At 37.3% G+C, this 23,248-nt stretch overlaps 1 protein-coding gene across 2 annotated transcripts in view; it reads right to left on the bottom strand.

Annotated features, from left to right (window-relative positions):
• Window positions 1-480: 480 nt before the first annotated feature.
• The window catches only part of LOC121870719 (NPC intracellular cholesterol transporter 1-like), a 64,626-nt gene continuing 41,858 nt past the window's right edge, over window positions 481-23,248 (bottom strand). The window contains exons 11-24 of one of the 2 annotated variants that reach the window (XR_006089760.1): window positions 22,714-22,868; window positions 21,600-21,751; window positions 20,098-20,278; window positions 18,970-19,097; window positions 16,846-17,097; window positions 15,832-15,995; window positions 14,604-14,775; window positions 13,714-13,854; window positions 12,619-12,779; window positions 12,121-12,352; window positions 11,802-11,915; window positions 10,981-11,143; window positions 7,337-7,490; window positions 1,428-1,551 (exon numbers count right to left, since the gene is read on the bottom strand). Coding sequence is in view for 1 of the 2 variants with exons in the window: in XM_042372661.1 (XP_042228595.1) it covers window positions 1,355-1,551; window positions 10,981-11,143; window positions 11,802-11,915; window positions 12,121-12,352; window positions 12,619-12,779; window positions 13,714-13,854; window positions 14,604-14,775; window positions 15,832-15,995; window positions 16,846-17,097; window positions 18,970-19,097; window positions 20,098-20,278; window positions 21,600-21,751; window positions 22,714-22,868 (2,212 nt within the window). In the remaining variant the exon portion in view is untranslated. Of the gene's footprint in view, window positions 1,552-7,336; window positions 7,491-10,980; window positions 11,144-11,801; window positions 11,916-12,120; window positions 12,353-12,618; window positions 12,780-13,713; window positions 13,855-14,603; window positions 14,776-15,831; window positions 15,996-16,845; window positions 17,098-18,969; window positions 19,098-20,097; window positions 20,279-21,599; window positions 21,752-22,713; window positions 22,869-23,248 lie in introns of both variants that reach the window. The other variant, XM_042372661.1, reaches the window with a different exon arrangement.

The following is a 23,248-nucleotide window of genomic DNA, read 5'->3' as shown; positions in this document are numbered from 1 at the left end:
TAGAGAAAGGTAAAGGAACATACAGATTAATGTAGGTGTTGAACAGCAAACTCGTAGTGTAGTAACTCCCTCCTAGATGGTGTTAAGAGGAACTCACGTGGTGTAGTAGTTCCCTCAGTGTGTGTGTGTGTGTGTGTGTGTGTGTGTGTGTGCCACACTCCCTCCCCCGATGTGACATCATGGCATACACACACAGCAGCATTCACTTATCAGATCAACTGCCTGGCTGAATTTGGTCTGTGTCGACCCGTGGATGGTTTGAGTGTGATAGAACTATTTTTTTGTACATAAAATGTGTGCTATTGTATTTTATGATATGTTATGTATCACTTTTATTGTTCATCATAACATTTATTTTTATTTTTGATGTATGCAATTTAAAATTTGTTCAAATTAAGCTAACCTTATATTTATTTAATTGTTTATATAAAGTGGGATAAGTGTTAAAGAACTGTCCAATAAATATGGCAGCTCATCCTCATTCTTTGTGGTATTCAAACTTACAACTGTAGCTGATTTTGGAGGAATTATTATTATTTTTTTTTCATCTTGGTGCCGGTTGGTTGAATCTGCTGATTGCCTGGACTTCGGATAACCGGGATTCTACTGAACAGTATTTGGTTCTATAAAAACATGATATTTAGCCCACACCTTCACCTAGGTTCTGGCTGTACATAAGTATGGAAGTTATATATGGAACTTATAAAACTTGAGAACCAGCAAGAAGTACAGTGTCAGTTTCCTGGTAACCATTCAGAAGTTATGTTTGGTCCTAAAGTATACTGAAGGTTGCCCTATAAATATTACAATACAGAGACGTTTTTCTTGCTGGATCTATCATCTGTTCTTCACAACAATGACTAAAATAATCTATTAGTCTATTAACATCCAAAGAAAAAATTTCTTGCTCTATCCTAAGCTGGATACTTTTAGCAACACAGAAGACAGCTTGTTATAATAAATATTTAGGGGTTATGAAAACTTGACTTGGCTACTGTATAAATACTAACCACTAACCAAGTACAGAAAAGATACTATACTGGCCACTTATTCAATATATGATAATTAAAACTTTCCTCAATTGGGTAGAGAATATTATAACCAATTTTACTCATCCATTTAAAAAGCTGAACATTTTACCCCATCAAAAAAGTACAGCATGAAGCCAACACTATACTGTACTCGACAAAATTTTTTATATTTTAACCCAGATGAAAATTTACACCTCCCTCCAGCAGTTAGCCATAAACCAATATATAGTGTCAGATCCAATACAATACCAAGACATCATTTACACATCAACATCTCAAGTATAACCATATGTACATCTTTTGCCATAGTCTCACTAATCTAATCAAGTAAATGCCTCATTGTCTGTGCCTCCATAGCTGGGATGGATGTCGGGCTGTATTATGTGAGTGTCTACAGCGGAAATGTTGATGGGATGCTGCAGGTCAGGCACCTCTTCGTTCAGGGACATGGAGCCGTGGAAGCTCTCCGCAATACGACTCCACTGACGTTTCTGTATGCGGCACCTGTTGGACTTCGGCCCTGTAACATAAAATGACAAATACAGGAATATACACAACAATAAAACTGAAGTCGGAACACTGGCTACCTGCACCCAAAAACTACGAGACTGACGCACACTGTATTAACCGCTAGAAAATAATTATAGTAATATTTATCAAGATATTAACAGTTGTTATAAAAAGCTTTCATGAAAACAAATGCAAATGTAATTTCCTTTCATAAAAATATTGAACACATTATGTAATTGGTAATAACACAATCTTCAACAAGTTGTCATATTTACATATAATGTACCGGTATGTACAGTCTCATTCACGAATTTTCGAACACTGCTTTTAACAGCAGGCAACTCAAGGCCGTTTGTTTACTATAGTACGTAGTAAAAATTATTAATAAATGTAAAAGTGATCGGTGCTTAATTTAATGGTTGGGATTTGTTGTTTCGTATTATATTATACTAGGTACTATAGTAAACAAACGGCCTTGAGTTGCCAGCTGTGTCCAGCAGTGTTTGAAGAATCTTGAATGAGACTGTACATATATTTATACCTTTATATAAATCTAATACAGTTCAACATGATGTACAGTCATGGAAAAACGTCCTGTCAGTCCTCCATCGCATCCATGAACCCCAAGTTGTGAACCTGTGAATCCAAGACATCACACAGTGCACCATCTATGGAACCAACGACGTGCGAAGTCTCAGATTCATAGGTTCGTGAGTCTCAGGGTTCATGGATGGGACGGAGGACTGACAAGACTGTACTATACTTTACAAATTTTACAATTTTATTCCACATTCATTAACAACTTAAATTATGGTTTACCAATAATCCCAGATATTGAAAGAAAATTTTGTAACAGACAAAAACAAATAATTCTAGATTTAAACTCTGATATTTTCACTCTATTGAAATACAAGATTTCCTTTCAATGAAATTTAAATTGTTTTATAAATATTAGAACATTATTGACCAGTATGTACCATGTGTGATTACAACCATTACCAATATAATTTTTTAATCTAAGTAAAAATGTCCATTTTCAACAACCCAACCATACTTAAAACATTATTATTGTACAGTACAGTATTAAAAAAGTTTGTTAAATTACATTTTTCATCTTTATAAGAGGACACCAATGAATTGTGATGTAGAACCCATTTAATATACATATACAGTACTGTATTTAATTTAAATATAACAATACTACAACATAATTCCGGGGTTTTATGAAGTAGAAGGGAGTCTTTAGTGGGGTGTTGTGGCGGACACACAGGTACAGTGCAGTACTGCATTAGGGAAGTCAATTTCTCTGGGCTCTCCTGATATGAACATTAAATATACTGTATTGTGATTCAAATAATTTAAGAATGCTTTCCCAGCAAGAACAGTCTGAACTGTGGTGACAAAATACTAAAGACACACACAGGTACTGGAGTATGTGCAGGAGTAACCAGGTTAAGCCAGGAACAAAACCTTTGTTTTTATACATGTACTTCTTCTAATCATGACAGTCATGGTTGGCTTATTGAACAAAAATAAATTATTGTTTTAGCCGGCATCACACCCAAGATTCAAAAACTGAATTACTGTTAAAGTTAGACTAAGAGAGAATGGCAGAATATTGTTAGTCACAACTTGTCCAGTGAGATAAATGTGGTAAATAGATCATCCATAAAATGTAACAGAAAAAGAAAGATGGTTCCAGTATTCAAAACAACCAAATGTTACCCAAATTGTTTTACATATTGAAAGATGGCTGCATGCAATTTTGATAATAAAATTGGAGAAAACCACTAAACCAAACATAAAATAACTCTCCTTTACAAAACTTGTACAGTGCAGTCTTGTGTTTTACCGCGTGCCACACATGTTGTTCTATTCTACAAGTGTAAAACTTTTGACAGTTTGTTAACGTTCGTGCATCACCTGCGTCTCTCACCACAGTCTTAAAAGGAGATATTTGTCCACACTGCTCTATACAGTACAGTATTAGATTTCCTTGTGGAAAAAAAAAAAGTAAAGCCAAACACAACCAAAACCTTTCAGCAAAAATTTCTTAAACCAACAATGACACAAACAGCTACTCAACACCTTATACTTTAGGGACCAAAAGATTTAATCTTTCTTATTCTCCTCCATCTATCCATATACAGGGTAATGTATACGGTAAATAGACTTCTCTCTTTGAACGAGAAGTATATACCCAAGACCAAACCCAGTGTCTCTAGGAATACAAGGAGACCACAACACATGAACCATGCGGAGGTCGACAATGTTAAGAAGAAAACCCAGAAATTCAAGACGTGGGTTAGGTCAAACGATCAGCAGGACAGGAGGATGTATGCAAGAGCCAGGAACCAAGCAAAGTCAGAGTGTAGAAGGGCTGAAAAGGAGTTCCAGAGGCTGGTTGCAAGCGAGGTCAAGTCAAACCCAAAGGCGTTTTACTGCTATACAAAGACGAAATTAAAAACACGAGTAGGAGTATCAGACCTGAGGCTTGAAGATGGTAGTTACTCAGATTCTGACCAGGACAAAGCCGAGGCATTGAACAGCTTCTTTTCCTCGGTGCTCACAAGAGAGGATGCAAACAAGCTTCCTGTGTTTGAGGACAGGAGGTACGAGACAGCACTGACCCACATTGTGTTCACAGAAGAGGGTATAACTGTCAAAGCTAAAGGTTCATAAGAGTCCTGGACCTAACATGGTGCATCCCAGAGCATGCTGGGCCCCTGATGATCCTGTTCAGTAAATGCCTGGATGAGCAAAAGGTCCCCAGTGATTGGAAAATGGCTTATGTGAGTCTTATCTTCAAGAAGGGTGATCGTCACTCCACGAATAACTATAGACTGGTAAGCCTGACCATTATAGTATGTAAAGTACTTGAGAGCATTATCAGAGATGCCATGATGGAACATCTACTCCGAAACAACCTTGTAAATGATTGCCAACACGGTTTTATGCCAGGGCGCTCCTGCTAACACAATTACTCAAGGTACTGGATATTTGGACCCAAATTCTGGAACAAGGTGGTAATATCGACAAAATACACCTAGATTTTGCCAAGGCTTTCGACAGTGTACCCTATGAAAGGCTGAAAATTAAACTGGAAGGGTACGGGATTCGGGGAAATGTCCTAGCGTGGATCGGATTAATGGCAAGAAATCATCATGTGTACCCGTCACAAGCGGGGTACCACAGGGCAGTGTATGGAGCTTGCTGCTGTTTGTTTCCTTCATAAATGACATGCCTGAAGCTGTACATTCCTCCATACAAATGTTTGTGGATGATGCCAAGTTATTTCGGAAAATTAAGAACCATGCAGACTGTGAAGAGCTGCAGAAGGATCTCTGTGAGCTTCAAGAATGGTCGAAAAAATGGCTGCTATGATTCAATGTCACTAGGTTTAAGAGGATGCACCTGGGACATACCAACGGTAAGGAGGCATATCATATGTCCCAATGGGACGAAGAAACTGCATTAATTGAGATTTAATGTGAAAAGGACCTAGGTGTGTACGTTGACAATTGCTGAAGTTATTGAGTCATTGCGAGAAGAAGGTAAATCAGGCAAATAAATTATTAGGTTTTAAAAGAAGGTCATTCAGATATCTAGACAGTCCGTCCCTCATAATGATCTTCAAGAGTGAAGTGCTTCCCCGTCTGGAGTACTGTCACCCAGTCTGGTCCCTGAGATATACTAGGGACTGTCAGTTGATTAAAAATGTCCAAAGGAGGGCCACCAGAGTGGTGCCTGCACTTCGGCACCTCAGCTACCCTAGCTTATACTACAGACGGACATGGGGTGATCTAATTGAGGTGTACAAGCATCTCAAGGGGCACTACTCAGTCGAGTGCCCCTTCCTGGAGCTGGTGGACGCTCGCCCCACAAGGGATCACAGCTCAAGGTTAAAGAAGCCGCAAGTCCAGAAAACTGTGAGGGGTAACTTTTTCAGAGTGAGAGTTGTGAACTCTTGGAACAATCTGCCAGAGTGTTGTGACGGCACCGAATGTGAGCTCTTTCAAGACCAGACTGGATAAGCACTGGAGCAGGTTCAGATACATTTAGGAGCCAGTGCATGCCCAGTAACAGTGCGTAACAGAAACTTAACCAATCGCCCAAGCGGCTAAAGAGCCGATCAGTGGTGAAGAGTATAGAAGTAAAAAAGTAAAATTACCGGAAATTAAAAAAAATAAATAAAAATCTCCATTTCCATCTACACAGATGACTCCATCTTAACAGATATCCCATTACCTCCAGTAATATAGATCTTTTCTCTATTTAAATCTGTATAAGTCTCTCCTTCTATTCCCTTTACTCTATACAATGTAGAGATCCCTCCCCCTTCATTATCACCAACACCACAATGCCTCATTCCAAAATAGAGCTTAAGACACCTTAAGAGAAACACAGGTGGTCTGGAGAGTGAAGTGAGTGTAACAGCTACTGGTACTTACTATCTGTGTAACAAAAAAATATGAAGTTTGTAAAGAATGCTACATGCCTCACTGGCTGATTATACAAAATGGAAAGAGGAATGATTGAAAAGACAATGAGCATTACAGACACCAGAGGGGGACTGATGAGAAACAAATAAATACCTCTGACCAATGAGTGCTGGAGATGGGAGTGTGAATTGCAGCACTTGGGGCCTCCAGCACTTGCTGCTTTTATAGATATCAGTAGCCCATTTAGATTTATTGCTTGTCCATGTAAAATACCAGTATAGTTGATCATAAAGAGATAACAGCAGTCCATATTGAGACATCGGTACAGTACTTTATACAATATACATGTAGAGGTATCAATAGTCCGTATAGATATTGGTAGTTTGCATTGACATTGGTCCATACAGAGATATTGGTAGTTCATACATCCATCAGTCTATCAATCAATTAATCAATCTATTTTCTAATCTATCAACCTTTCTCTAACCCCAACATACTGAGGTATAACCACTGCAACTGTTTTACCACATAAGGAAGGCAGAAGACCTCTTCAACAAAGAATGGTTCCCAACAACCTTGCTCTTGCAGTTCCACATTTTCAAATACATATATATGTATAAGTGTATGCTGATAACCACAAGGAAAAAGAAAGCACGAAGTTCCCAAGCGCTTTGGGAACTTCGTGTTTTCTTTTTTCTTGTGGTTATCAGCATATACCTGGATCACGTGCACCTACAGTGATTTACTTGCATATATGTATAAATATATATAGTAATACTGATATCTGTATCTCAAATATTTAAGATGTCTCCAGTACATGTGAATGAAAAATGAATGGATCTCAACTTTCTTTGGCACTTTTACCAGACATCAGTAGAAGAAAATATAAATGATGCCATTTTACAATGAAATTGCTAAAGTATTTTACACTAAACAATAAATGCTAACTAAGAGTCGAATTAAAATAAAGGGAAAGAAGAATAAGAACAGATCATATTAAGAAATGACAGACTGAGTGAGGAAGGGAAACAAACCAAAAGAATAGCAATGTATGTTTACAGAGTGGAGATAAAACACCACTGTAAGAATACCATTATTATTATTCTGGTCATCTCGATGATATGAATCATCTATTAAGAGCCAAAGACAAGAATATGAACAGGCAACCTTTAAACTTTAAGATCTTTGAAGCAACAGAAAGTCAAGTGATGTCTGAGACTCCTAATGGATGATGATAAATTTTCTCTTGCATCCAGGAAAAGCTGCCCGAGAGTACAGTATGTGCTGTGGTCCCTGAGGATGGTGTGCGGTGGTGACCCAGGCAAAACAATGGTTATGCTCCACTTTTCTTACACCAGTTCTGAGAAGGGATAACTAAATTAAGCCGCCGTTGGGCACGGAGCTTAAAACCCTGCCGGCACTTTCTTGACCCAGCGGCGTTCCTGCTCCTGCTCCTCCAGTTCCTGCGCTGCTTTCTTCTGTCGTCGCGCACGATTGGCTGCTGAGCCTGGGGTGGGGGGGGGGGACGGGACACACTCAAAATAAATAATTTAAAGTTTTCTATACAGCCATGAGTCGAAATATCTTATACTGACTGCTTCAGGTTGTTGAGTTCAGAAACTGTTAAAACTTCATTGGAGGAACCAACATCATTTACAGCAAGTGTCCATTTATATTACAAAACTTTACTAACACAAATATAAATATAAACTGAAGTCAATGCGCTCATCTGCAAAAATGGTTTTCAGAAAAAAAAAAAGGTGTTTTGATGCCCTTTCTTAAACTAAAAAGCATGATACTAAATCACATTCAACACATCATCACCATTATAACAAGTTCCCCTCACTAGGTCAAAATGGTGGAGTTTTCCTTCCCCACAGTTTGACCAGAACTGGGACCATATACAAACCAGTATAGCAACAAGCAGAGGCACTAGTCACTACACTACCTCAAGTTTGACACCAGTAAATATAACTACATAATCATCTAACATCTTTAAAATGAGTGTGATATATAAACTGATCCTCTTTAACATATCAAAAACATCATCAGTATCTTTAATTATTACATAAAATTATGCCAAACAAATCTATCCAAATGATTCAACTTTTACATTGATATTTTACCATTTCTTATCAACTCAGAATAAGTCTCACCAGCCAATATATCCACCACTTATACCATGGTCCACCACCAATACCATGGTCCACCACATCACTTCAGTATGTTATGTTAATATCTCTCAACCTAACAATAAGGAGGTACAGACACCCTGAACCTCATTACAACTCCTTAGATCATCTTCACACCAGGCTAATTAGTCATACAATATCGAACACAAGTTTTGTTTCTTCACCAACAAAAGGTTTTCTTTGGTTATGTGATACACTGCATACACTCTTGACCTCTCGCCATCATTAATCCTTAATTTGTTTTTCTTACATGCTCTTGTTATCAACAACTTCTTCAGCTTCCCTAACAGTCTTCATTCCACTTCTACAATCAGTAATTTTTCACTACAGACATCACTTGGAGTAACAAAAAATTTGCATACGTTAGTTCTATATGAAAAGTTTGTTGTAGCAGCATCTGAGGTCTTGACAGCACATGAGTCCAGGTACAGATTTCTATGATTATGTTTCTCCTGTGTCGGTAGACAGTCACAGTGGCACATCTTGTAAGACTTCCCTACTTCTGCATGAAACTTTCTTCCTGTTCTGTTCAAACTGGCCACTTTTCTCATCCTTCTCCACTCATCCCCATAAATAAATCAGTGACTACATTCATTTAACTAAAACAATTACCTCACCACTTAACTGAAGGAAAATTAACCTGACACCTAAAATATAAAAGTACTACAGGCAATAATTATAAATGAACCAAACACCGGACAACAAAGACCACCGAGTCACTGCTAAAAAAACACCTGACAAACTGTACTTAAAACTGAACCAAACATTATTGTGTGTATGGAATAAACTAAGAATAATTACCCCCAAAACCTGAGATTTACAGATTTTAAAGTCATTACTGTAATCACAAATCAAAACAAATTTCCTAGTCTTATTAATTCCTTTACTGCTACTAACTCTTGGTGGTTATCAGTTTTTAACACATACAATATTGAACAACCCATGACAAGTGTGGCCATACTTATTGGTAAGCCATTACTGTAGTTCAATATTGTACAGTGTATCAGCTAAATTACTCTTAATTATTAAAAAGTAAAAGTTCATCACACATCAGCTGAACAATTATTAATGGTCAAACTTTTCTTTCTATTGAGATGAGTTTACTGCCAGAATCACTTCACATTTTCGACAAAGGATTCTGCTGCTGTGAGGCCGACAGATTTTGCAATTAATTCTCAAAACTAATTTGCCCTTGGACACATTTGCACAAATTTGTCCACTTGTGTGATTTACTTTATTGATGATGTTTCCCTTATTATTTCCTTTGTTATTATACAGTATGTAATTCTTAAAGCACACTGAACTACTCAAACGTTGTTCCTAAAATACTGAACCTGTAATGTGCTGTTATTGACCCATTATGAACACCTCTGACACCTAACTAATGGCACGATGGAAACAATAAACTAAGGTTATGTGACACTGGCCTTTGAGGAAGTAACCCACAAGAATAATCACTACATGATATTTAAGACAAGACTGCTGATTCTTGCAGTCAATAATGATGTCATGTTTTACCTACAACAAACCCGCTGACTGTTGGGCAAATTTCTAGAAGAGTATATTAGTGGAAGTATTTTGAGACAGAGTTCTGAATATCTGTATACGCCACAGGTGGGAGGTGCATCTACAATATATATTTATGAGGGGGGCAAAAAAAAAAAAATATATATAAATAAAATTCACTACCATTGGTGTACTGATGCTTGGGTGTGAAGTTATCTAAAAATTCCTTTGACAAAATCTATGTAAATGTAAGCCATTCCACAGAGAGAGAGAAAGAATGATTACAACATTACAACATTACATTACTTTTAGAAGTCAATTAATGGTTTGAAGTGAAGCTCATCACAGTACCACCCCCCCTAAATATTATCTACAAACTGTGACAACATTGAATCAAGTTAATATATCTCAGGAAAGAGATTGATTATAATTATTAAAACTCATAATTACTGAGTTATACAGAAAAAACGAGATCTTTAAAAATATTTGATTCAGGACTCAGTGGAGACATATGGAAGGTTCACAACAGCAGCCATACACGGCCCAGGAAAACATCCCATACCCTACATGTATATAAGTTCATCATTACCTCTAGTAAGAATACTTTCTTCCTTCAAGAATTAAAAGAATGATGTGGGAAACTTGAGACATTTTAAAACAGTAAATCTACAAAATTCTATCCTGCTTACAGTAAAAGGATTCAATGTTAATGGACAAAATGATGGTGTCACCAATAAACATTATAACACAGAAAATTCATTAAATTAACAATAAATTATTAAGTTCAGAGTAATAGATATCACTGCTGAAGGTCCTTAGGTGAGCTGTCAACAATTTTTCCTTTTCTGGGGAGTTGCTGTTGAACCTCTTGGTACTGAGAACTACCATATACACAAGATCAAAGTGCATAAACTCTGCTCAATAAGTGTAATCACGGCATTACACTGCACTAAAAGATGGCTTTTTACGATAATGTACTCCCTTAATTATTTTTAAAGCAGGATAATACAGGATAAAATACAATTCTCATTATAATAAAGTCTTCTACATTTCTATATATACACTATTGTGATATGGGATGACATCCAAGAGGAAATGAAGCAGCTGTGATGAGTTTTTGAAACAGATCAAGTGAGATGAGTCTTTAGTTTTATATACGAATGCTATTACTCTCTCCTCCCGAGTCCCTTTACACAGTAAGGTTTGTGTTTTTAGTTTAAAGGAAAGAAAGCAATGTATTCCCACTATAAAGAACTTAACAGCAGCTCAGTATTAGAGTATCCACTATGGTGTACTTACCAAAGAAGCTGAGTATGACAGGCAGGAATATCAAACCATGTGCCGCACCAAACAGTACGATGCCCAGGTACATGCGGAAATAGAAAACTTTGAAGATTTTTGAATGGGCGAATGCTAGTACAATGATGCCACCAAACTTGGTGAACGTGATGCCCGACAGAACCTGAGAAGAAGATGGCAACATTATTTATCTATCTATTCATCATCTTGGATCATCTCCCACTTTTGTTTGGTATGGGTCATCTTCACCATCATCATTTTACAGCCATTTTCAGCACGTGATTACTATGATTACCTGATGACATGGTGTCCTGGTTACCATCAGGAATATTTGAAGCAAGTTTTACAGCTAGATTCACTTCCTACTGCCAACACACAGGTGGGAATCGGGCATTACATGTAGGACTTTCAAGGGTCCTCTTAACTACCATAAAGGATGTGTTCCATTCTGCTGTTCCTCTACACAACAAGGCCTCAAGATACGCATTTGGTTCTGGCACTGTTAATTTACCCACCCGAGTAGCGTCCACTAGTAACGTGTCCATCCCTATAAACCACTTGATGCTGCGTTCTGTCGTCATTCCTTCCCAAACACTACATCCTTCCCGTGTTCATTGAGTCACTTATAAATTACTCCTATCAGCAAATCTCATCTTTATCATCTAAACCATCTTATAAATAAAATTAAATATAAAAAAGTCAATACTGATTTTTATGTTCTTGTCTATTGCACGTCCTAAAATACAGCAATCATTTAGAGTTCTCGAATAAATAAAAATGACCACATTTAAACATCTAATACAGGCTACTCCACTACTTACTGAGCTGCCCATAGTGATGAGTGCATCTTTTGCCCGTTGTAGTCTGGTTTCTTCCATAGAGAGGGAGAACGCATGAGTAATGTGACTGCAAAACTCCACTGAAATACCCACAGCCTGTAAAGAAAAAAAAAATTTACTCTTAGTTTTTTCTCCAACACTCTCATTAGTGCATTCCTTATCACTGTAGGTAATCCAACAGCTTTTTAAATATACAAAATACAGTGTAGATATATTCACTTACACACATATGTAACTCATTGAATAAAAGTATAGAATAAAAGGTCAGTGGCCACCAAATACGCTTCTCATCCACGCTCACCATAACGAGGTTGACCAGCGAGACTGCGTTGAGGGAGATGTCCCACCAGTACATGAGCCCACCGAGGTTGACGAGGATCATCATGATGGTGATGATGACCATGCAGGACGAGGCCACGTCCAGGCCAGAGAGGACGATGCTCACCAGAAGCACAGTGACCAGGGAGATGCCCAGAGATTTCAACACGTCTTCCCACATTGTAAGGTACTGCTCGTAAAACACATAGAAGACACTGTTGGGGAAGATACATCAGAGGACACATTAGATGATATTAATGCATTTGCTCGTAAAAATAGTTAAGAAGGATTAGAGTGAAGGATATTTTAAGAGAATGTATGGACTCTCTTCTTTTACCTGTCAAGTTACTCCCTGCCATTATCAACATCAAGGCCGACTCTATAAACAAACTCAAACTTTCTCTTCAAAAGTAAATAAATTGATACAAGTGATAAAAATAAGATAGAGAAGAGAGCAAAGAAAGTAATGGTTCAATATTACCTGTATGGGAACACTTCATACTGAGGCTGCTCTAAGCCTTTGTTTATGGTCATCGTGATGTTCTGGGAGATGTCTCTGGCCCACTCGAGAGCTGCGTAATAGTCATGCGATGACTTCAAGATGGTGTGATATGTCATGAAGTAACTGGCGCCAACACTCGTCTGAGATAAAGCAAGAGGAACGGTGGAAACTATTACTGTAGGCATCAAATACTCAACACATAAATAATCTGTAAATAGCGATGCAACAAGTCGGGGCAGCAGTGAGAAAAGCAACAGAGATTTGAGAATTATAAAGTGTACCTCTGACTACAAAGATAGGAAATGCTCCTTCAATTGTACAAAGCTTACATACACCCCAGTCTGGATAACTGTATACATAATTCCTAGAAAAGGTGCAACTCAGAACGACCAAGATAATGTAGAACTATGTCATCTCGATTATCCAAGTAGACTGAGGGCCTTAGAACTAATAACCCTTCAGACAAGGCACAATAGGACTGATCATACTGAAACATTCAAAATCCTAAAAGGGAAGGAAAATGTGAACCTGGGCCATTTCTGTCAAGCCCCACTAACATGAGAAGACATACTACAAGCTCGCCAAGTTATTATGCAGAACAAATATAAGAAAATACTTCACACAGAGGCTGGTAAACCTACAGAATGGTCTACCGGCCTAAGCTGTGGTACTGAGCACAGTATTGGGTTCAAAATAGTCCTTGACAAAACTATCAAGAATAATGGATGGATCCTACACAGGCAACTGACCTCCCCTGGTGGGTGGTAATTAGGTAAATAAGGTGTAACTATTAATACTGTATATAACTTGTGCAAGATGACATTCTTGATGGGTTATGGCAAACAATTAAAAATAAAATTGTGTTTTAAAGAAGTCCTCAACTCCTCGCTTTGGATAAATAATGTATAATTTAAACCTTACACATCTTGCAACTTTTCTCTCATCTGGAAATAAAATAAACATCTATTCAATTTAAACTTAGGTACAGTATTAAATTAATTGTAAATAAATGAAATAATAATTAAACTGAAAAAAAAAAAAAATATATATCACCAAAAATCATTATAAATTCACCTCATTATCAGGGTTGGTGATGATGTTAACTGCTTGTCCATATGCCGCGTGACCTGCCTTAGGACAGTCCTCGGAGGGTACATCTTCCAGGAAAAAGGGCAAATACTCCATGAAAGAGGTAGGATCAGGTCGTAGTCCATCCTGCAGGAAAAAAATTTGACCGTTTCTTAAATCACGATGGGAATACCTGTATATCACAGCACACTTTCACTCTCTCAAAGTCGTTCTCTTCAATCCTCAACAACACATATTATCATTTCCTGAAGTTACACCAAATTATCTCATTCTTATAATAACATTTAGGGAATTACAAATATCTGGGCCATCTATTCACTTTACATATTAACACTTTCACATGAAACAAAAAACCTCCTTTAATTTTCTCTTTACATAGTTTAAGAACACCTCGGAGAAGAAGACACAGAAGACCAACAACACAGTGTCAGAGTTCATACTCAAGATGCCTCAACAACAACCTCTTCAACTCTGTTACAGGTATAAATTATGTCTATTCAATCTGTACGTCTACTTAATCTGTGCATATAATGGCAAGTTTTCCTTCTATTTTCTATTCTAATTATTCGTATTAGATTTCATAATATCTATGTGATGGATATTATGTCACGAATGAGCACTCTTATTAACGTGCCCTGAGGTGTTGTGCTGGTTATCATGGAGATGGTTTGGTTTGGTTTGATTAGGTTAAGTTACGTTAGGTTAGGTTTGGTTTGCTCAGTTTCATAAGTTCATGGCAAAATAGAACATCTAAGTTTGAAAGCTGAGTTTATGGGAAAATATCCCCCACCTAAAATCTATCCAATGTCATAACGATAATCTAAGACTCACATTCGATGAACACAAAAGTCATTGAGACTCAACGAGAGACTTACATCTATCACACTTATGTTACAATGTGCACAATCGTCATATGAACTCGCTGGACAGAAGGAGCCGTCTTCTCTGACACGGCAACAGGGGTTACCAGCTTCACCGTCTATGTTAAACAGAGACCAATCCATGTAATCGTCGAGCCATGATGATGCTGGCTGAGCAACAAAGGTTCTGTTGGAGAGAAGGAAATCGAGGGCGATGTGCTAAAGATCATAAGTCAAGGATATGCTGTATCAATGGAGACTCAGTGGCACAGGTCAGGCATAAAGTTCTCTCATTGAGTCAAGTGTGTGAGTGATTGAGTCAGTTAATGAATAAGTATGTGAATAAATAAATGAACAAGGAATTAAATTTGTAGTAAATGACTATAGTACGTTTTTTCTCAGCTGAGAAAAAGATTCCCCGCCCCCTACTCAAGAATTTCAGCTGATTGATGGTTTCAAAGGTCCTGAAGGATTGATGCATTTCTAAATGAGTCTGCAACAAGGGGTTGCCTTCAAGATTATATTAATTTTAGATAATGTTCCGGGACACCCACCACATCTGGACGACCTGCACCCTGATGTTAAGGTAGTCTACCTCCCACCTAACACTACCTCTATCATCAACCTGTATTGATACAAGAGTTATACCCCAGACAAGGAAACGTTTCTGGTTATAAATGACACCCAAGCCATGAAACATCCACTTTCAATGTAGATATAAAAAAAAAAAAATACAGCAGTATAAAAATGCCAAGTTTAGTGGGTCGAGAATTCAATAAAATCATGTATGAGGCATCATGAAAATCACTAAGAGATATGTTTAGTTTTATACATTGATGTACTGCATACCTTTATTTATAGGTATCAATAAGTAAAGATTCATGGAAGGACATGGAGGTATGCTGTGGAACTTCATTAAGGGAATATCATGTGAGAAAAATAAAATTTCAGACTGAAAAATATCTTTCGACCATATCTACACAAGTCCAGCCTTGACCATCACCACACAGTCTCAGTGACCTTGGCTTGACTATCATAAAAATAAATAACAAAGTTTAAGTTTCTGAATTACCAAAGAAACTAAACTGAAAGTGAAGTAAAGTACAAAATACAAAAAGAATGATCATCCCATGTAAATTAAGTAGTCATAGTCCTATAGTGTGCTTCTCATCTATAGTATGCAGACACAGTGTACGTCAATAATATGAGAAAAGAGACAGGCACTGTGCACTCATCACCATACCTGTTGGAAAGGAGAGAAGCAATATACACTTGAGTTGACAAACTGTCCGAGTTACAGTCAACGGTGCCACAAATCTTGTTTTGTTCGGAGAAATTGTTGAAGTGGAAATTTCCTTTAAGTACAAAGTAAACAGGTGGTCCCACACTCAGGAATTCACTCAGGTACTGAAAAACAAACATCTCTGTCATATTCCACTGCCATAAATTGATCTAATCTTACATTCAGGAGATTAGTCAGTTGTCAGCTGCCCTAAAGTGACAGAGAGACATACATAGACACTTACATTTATTAGTCAGCTCAATGACTTTTGTGTGTTAAACTACTTTTGTAAATAAACATCTATTGAATATATTGATAAACAAGTTAAGTGATGGGGGACCTGGAGACAGGTCATCCTATAAGGGAAACACCGACTTGACATTGAAGTTAAACAGCTGCAAAGAATTCACTGTATAAAACTCACATGAACTCTAAAGTTAATGAGCCTCTGTGTATGAACACCTGCATCCATAAGTAGACAAAATATGTACTTGGATTTTTCACCGTTAGAGCACATTTGGAAGCTTGCTTAACATATCTACCTTTAACACCCAAGTTCCCATTGCTTTTTCTTCATTGTTGTCTTGCATCTCTGACTCTTTCATAACATAAACACTGTACTTTGGTCAACATTACCCAGAACTAAAACTGTACAGCACAACACTGACTCACTCACACCCTTTCTCACCTCATCTGTACAATGTTTAAAAATTGCATGATAAGTGTGTTATATATTCTCAAACTATTTTTTTCCCAATTGATGATTCTAAAATAATTATATTTACTCTCAGTCAAACTTAATGGACAACATATTGAGTAGTCGATTTGTTGCCCGACTTTCTATACGTATATAAAGAAAAATTATAATAATAATAATAAAAATATCTAAAGTTAGAAATAATTTATCAATTTATTACTGGAAAAGCTGCTGTTGTTCAATAGAGAATAAGTCATGCAAAATATGTCACAACTCACAACAAAATATTTCTGAAGGTAGGAGTCATCAGGCATTGAAAGTTCTTGATCGAGACCAATGACAATCTTGGGTAAAACGGCAATACTGGAGCAGAACCACCCGAAGAACACGATCATCACGGCGGGCCGGACGACGCGCGAGAGAAGCGCTGGGGTGTAAACATACTTGAACACCTTCTGTAATGATCCTTCTTGAGATGTTCCCTCTTTGTCCGAGCCTCTGACACAACACAGGATATCAAACCTGTTTTCCTGTTGAAGTTTTACACAGAGTTATGAGAGCGAAACCTTAACCCTAATAAGTGTGGAAAAAGTAAAAAATTTTCCTTATGAAACTTTATAATCAAATTCTGTCTCTGCATATTCTCATCAATATGCTATTCAGAGTACTGTACTACTGTATTTCTTCCTTCAGCTGATTAAATTTATACAAGGTGTACCCATGCACCATTTAAAATGCAACCCAAACAACAATCATAAATTAATCTATAAATATGAAATCAGAAGACATATCCTCCCCCAGGTTTGTGTAATGGACTCACCCAATCTTCTCTGTGTTACTCATTTATAAAAAAAAAATTATAAGTGCAATTTCAGTTGAGCTATAGAAACCAGGGTGAGAGGATGGTGTATTTACAGGCTGAACGTGTGATCACTGTCAAACATTACTTTATATTTAAATTGCTTGCAGTTGTATGTGAAACATTCACTAATGCTTATCGTGAGACAAGTGCCAAATAAAATAACAATACACGAGCTGGTAATAAAATTTTGAGACACAGGCGGAGTTTGTGAAGGGAAATATACCCGGCGCCAAACAGTTTTGACAGATGGTGCACTGTTCAACACTGCAGCCTCACCACAGAATTCTTTGCAATTGTCCCAGCAAAGAGGATTATCCCTAACAAATGTTCATCGAGCGACAAAATTGTTGAAATTACAGCCATACCTATTTCAAACAATGCATCAGCTGCAAATTATTGTTTGGGCAACATTTTAAATGGCACAACCTGTACTTCTGGTTCAATATAATCAGCCTAATTACAACACACAGATTGAAGGAAGACTAAATATTTGCTTATTTCTGGCAGCCCAAAGTAAAAACAGGATATGGCTTCAAACTGAAATAATAATAACAACAAAAACAATAAGAAAAACAATAATAATAATAAGAAAAACATAATAATAATAATTTTCTATATCATGTGCATGTCAACTCTTCCTTGTTTGGTTTTTCTCAATCTGTCAACCTTGTTGTCGCTATAATGCTGCTTGGCTAGAATTAAGCAGCAGAAACACACAAAAGACTTTCTCTTCATTCACAGTCATCATTCATTCATTCATTCCTCATATCATTCTCCATCTATTATCAGATCACCTGAAGATTAACCCCTCAGCTTAATTCACCTTAAAATTAAGCACTCTATTGCTATTCTAAACATAATTTGACCTAACCTAATCGAATTTAACCTAATCTAATGTACCTAACCTACCCTACCCTAATGTAACATAACTAAACCTAACCTAACATACCTTAACCTAATCTAACGTAACTAAGCCTTACCTAATATACCCTAATGAAATCTAACCTAACCCGCCCCACCCCAGGTAGTATTAGGGGTGTTTAATCAGGAGGTGAAGTAAGCTGGGGCGTCTAATCTTTAATTAATCTTCCTCCCATACATGGCTTTGGGTGGACCAAGGAGCCTCACACAAATTGGGGGGGGGGGTAGAGAATGACCGTCGCCCAACAAATCAATTTTGCGTTTATTTCTCTCAGTCAGCACCACAACACTTTGACCTTTGGAGTAGTAAAAATTTAAATCCTCGACTCCAAAATTACTCGCATATGCTTCGGGCACTTCAAATACCCCTCTGAGAATGACGAGGCATTTCCTGGCATTGCATTTATATACGGACATTACAGTTAAAAGTGAGTCGTGCTTGTAAGTGTATACAGTATTATGCTAAGACGGTTTCAAACTCATTGTGGTTCAGTATTATAGGGCATCACACTTGTATGGGCATCACATTCATAAGGGTAACACACTTAAAAGGCAAGATACTACATTTGAAGGTATCACACTTATAAGAGCATCACACTTAAATGGGTATCACACTTACTTCCTGTCTCTTAGCGTCGAGAGCCACAAGCGAGACAAAACACGTCACTTGTAGAAGGAAGTCGATAGTGAGAGCCAACCCAGCATAGAGAGCGAAGGCATGTACAGCTGGCATGCCCGACAACGCTCCTGTACGGCAGAAAATAATCCATACAATATAATACACCAAACTGTACAGCAATGATCTGGCTGTCAAGAGAACACATCTAGTACTCTGTGTTAATATAGAAATTTGGTGTATGTTTGTACTGAAAGTTCAGGACCTCTGCAATTTATGAGAGATTCAATCACAAAACTAAATATATAAAATCATTTGTAAACTGTGTATTCATTTTTAAGTCTCCAGTTCGGAGTAAAAAATTCACATAAAAATCTTTGAGAATCCAATTTTAGGTTACACGTGAGAAGGGTGTTATCCAGTGTGACCCTAACATCACAGGTTTCTCAGTCCTTCCCTGTACTGTACTAACACTGGATAGATTAACCTGCTGAATGGCTAATAAGCTGATAAGTGGCAACAATGATAAGGAAAAAAATATGCTACTGAAATCCGAGTTTGTAACTAATTTGGTAAAAGAATATAACAAATAATATAATTTATAATTTTTTCTTTTAAGATAATTTCTTATCCTTTGGTTGTAGTAACTATGTTTTCAATATACAGAACAATTATTACAATAATTATGAGACATTCATTGCCTCTACATGATGGTACCACAACCTAGGAGTGTGTCAGGGTTCTGGTATGAGATGTGGCAATGCAACACCACAATCAAGGCTCAATGAATGGGTGTGAAACAGTGAAATTACCCCACTTGTGATAAGATACAAGCAGTAAAGGTGATAACCATAAACAAATCCTGTAATATGTGTTATATAGCATGGTTGTGTACAATGTGTAGCCACGACCGGGTGAATAGGATTGAACTATGGAGAACTGTCAAAGAGGGTAATCCATGGTTTCAGCACCATGAATACAGTGCCTAGTTGCCACATCTCATAAATGGGCCCCAACACACACCTAGGCCGTGGTACGTTCATGTGGGGGCAACTGTACCATTAAAGATGACAACAAAGTCTCAAAATATAATTAAAACATTTAACTGGTACCTCCGAACTATTAACATACCTAAAAAGAAACAAGCAGCCTCCGAGCACGAGGCAAGTAGGATGGTAGGCGCCACCTGCCCAACGACGCGACCAATGTGATCTGAACGCGTCTCTGTTGGTCGACGAGATTCTCGCTGGTATGTCTGAACTAAGATGAACATGTTGTCAACACCAACAGCTAAAACTAAAAAGGGAATAACCTGAAATGTAAAATAAAAAGGAAAATTTAAGATCAGCCAAGAAACTCGTACCCCCAAAATTAAACTACTGTACTGAATCAAAGTTTGAATAACCAGATCAACATTTACAGTAAAGTTTGGTATAAGTGACAATAACCTCAGGGTCTGTTTACCAGCTTGGACTCAGCTCTAACTTTATGCCACAGTAACTCTCCCTTATATGTACACCCCGTCTCCTACAGCTACTCACATCAACATCATTATATAGATCAAAACTATCAGTACACCAGAGTGCCAGTAGGGGTGATGGTCTATAGATCTTTTATTTCTGGTGGAACAATATGAATGTGTTAAACATTTGCTTTAATTCCAGCTTAAAGAGATCCTTTCTGGGATATTTCATAAAAATCAAATTACAGTATTGATGTAGGAACAGTCGTGATAACAATACAAAATGGCTGTCATAATGGATGCTGGAATGATATCAATGTACTGAGTAGGTAAACCTTATGGGCATGTTAACCCTCTCAAGTTTCCCAACACTGGATTTAATGTAGAGTAAAGAGGAAGAAGTGAGGAAGTTGGATGTAGGATAATGAGTGACTTGCCATCACCACATGCTCTTATCTGGCCTGTGTGTGACCAACAAAGGAAATGATCTTGAACACTTTTTGCTGTTACAAAAGAACTGTCAATTTCTATTCCCTCTCATTTGTCTCTCTTCATTTTACTCCTTTTTAAACTAAATGGGATGAAAATAGATACACAAATTCTCCCAAGATACTTTTGGTGGTGGGGTGAAACAGGCACAGTACACCAGATCTTATAAAAATACTTATATTAATTCCTATACTGTACAAACTCAACGCAAGGGGAAACAAACATCCCTAAACAGATTAATGAACATATTCCTGTAACTGATTAAAACATATATACTCATACAATCCTTAACTCACATACAGTCCTTAAGCTCCTTACCTGCACATTCCTGAAAAATTATGCCATATATTCCACTTCAACTATTGCTATAGTATACTGTATCTTTAATTCCTTTGCACTCTTGTGTGGGATGGATCAAGGGACACTGGTAACTCCAAAATGGGGCAGGGAAAGAAATTTTAGGGGAAGTGGTGCAATACAAAGATTAGAAAATGGCAGGAAAAAGCTATGACAATAATTAGAAATATCCACAGTGTCTTAGTTATCTCTTCAACTTACACACAGACTACAAAGAAAATCCTCAGCTACTGTGTTACTTCTTAATGACTCACGACATTTCACTGTGCATGACAAGCCGAGTCATCATGTTTATTTACCAAATCATGTACGAGTTCAACCTTACCTCAATGATAATAAGAGTGGCAGGGACGCCGATGTAACCATAGAAACCAACGGACGACGAGACAGAGATAAGCACGATGAGCACACCACCGAGGCCGAGAGTGATCTTGGAGTCCACCAGAAGACGACTACAGCGAGTGAAGTCCCCGAGGGCTGGTGAGGGAAGAATACAACGGTGGTTAATAACGTTGCCTTCCAGCCATGCAAGGCAGCATAAAAAGATGGTCCCCCGTAACTGAGCCCAAGACCCTCAATTTAAATACTCTCATAGTGATATGCCACTCATCCACTCTTACCTAATTACGATCGGGGGATGACTGCACTGTACAACATAACTAAAATCCTGGTCCTAAGGCTAAACAAAAATGGCCAGCTATAATTATCAACAAACTCATTATAGTACAAATACTACAGGCATCAATGGTCATCTGGAAGTGTTCTCTGCATCAATTACATACAGTTACTGGTGTTAAATAGTGTCGTAAGTTCTGCAGGCTGGTGGTAACCTTTTATAAACATGAGTGTCTTTATATGACTCAGTGGTAATAAGTCTTGGAGATACAGACACAATACCCACATTTAAATGGGGGAAAGGATTTGCACAATAAGTAAATTTAGCATAATAATTCCTCAGTCATGAATAACTTTGAAAAAAATTATCATAACTCATTTTATTCTTATATTTATATTTTTTATTAATTTAATATGAATTAACCTAGTACAGTATGTATGCAGAAGAAAGTACTATACTAAAATTAAAATACCCCCTGTATATAATAAGAAGAAATAAGTGTGTTTAAAGTTTTGCAAAGCTCAATATAGAAAATGTAATATTTTTCATAGCTGAATCAATTTATATGGTAATTTATTTGATACACTGAAATATATACTGTAGTTAGATATACAGACAGGTCAGTACACATGAGACATAAGTAAATAAAAACAAACAGAAGAAGACACAGAGAGATGGAAAAAATATATATACGTATATAAAGTAGACAAACAAGACAATAAAAACATAAAACATTAAATTTCTCGAGTAATGCCAAAAAATCGTCAACATTTACAGTCACAGAACACCTCCACCTATGGTAACTTAAGGCTTTAATAGTTACCCAGAGCGATATAAGCGAACATGATGCAGTACGAGATGAGGATAGTTATGATGTCGCCCTCGCTTTCGCGCTTCAGTTCATCCTGGATTGCTCGCTCAGCAGTATAAGCGATGTCCATCATGGGGTGAGAGAAATTCTTCATAAACTGGAGGAATCTGGCGAGAGATTTTATGGGTGTCAAATCCTAATGGGGATGTCCGACTCATACATACAGGTTACGTGGAAAAGATGAACAAGTACGCACCTGACTGTCAAAACAAACATTCAAGATGGACACAATCTCTACAGACTGATCATTTATGTCTTCTTTATAAAGGTGTTTAAAGGAAATATCTTCTCCCAAGTTCAGAATCACTTTCCACATGCAGGCTCAAAACTCTTCATATACTTTACAGACAACACCTGGACAGTAATTTCCACAGTACAGTATATACAATTTCAATATACCAATCAAATAATGTATTGAAAGAAATTACTAAATAAACGTCAAGACATTATTCATCCCGGTTATCAATTTGTCGATATACTGTATAGC

The sequence above is a fragment of the Homarus americanus genome, unplaced genomic scaffold (genome assembly GCF_018991925.1).
Source record: "Homarus americanus isolate GMGI-L3 unplaced genomic scaffold, GMGI_Hamer_2.0 scaffold5635, whole genome shotgun sequence".
Classification (NCBI taxonomy): domain Eukaryota; kingdom Metazoa; phylum Arthropoda; class Malacostraca; order Decapoda; family Nephropidae; genus Homarus; species Homarus americanus.
This window is presented reverse-complemented; position numbering and strand designations above follow the sequence as displayed.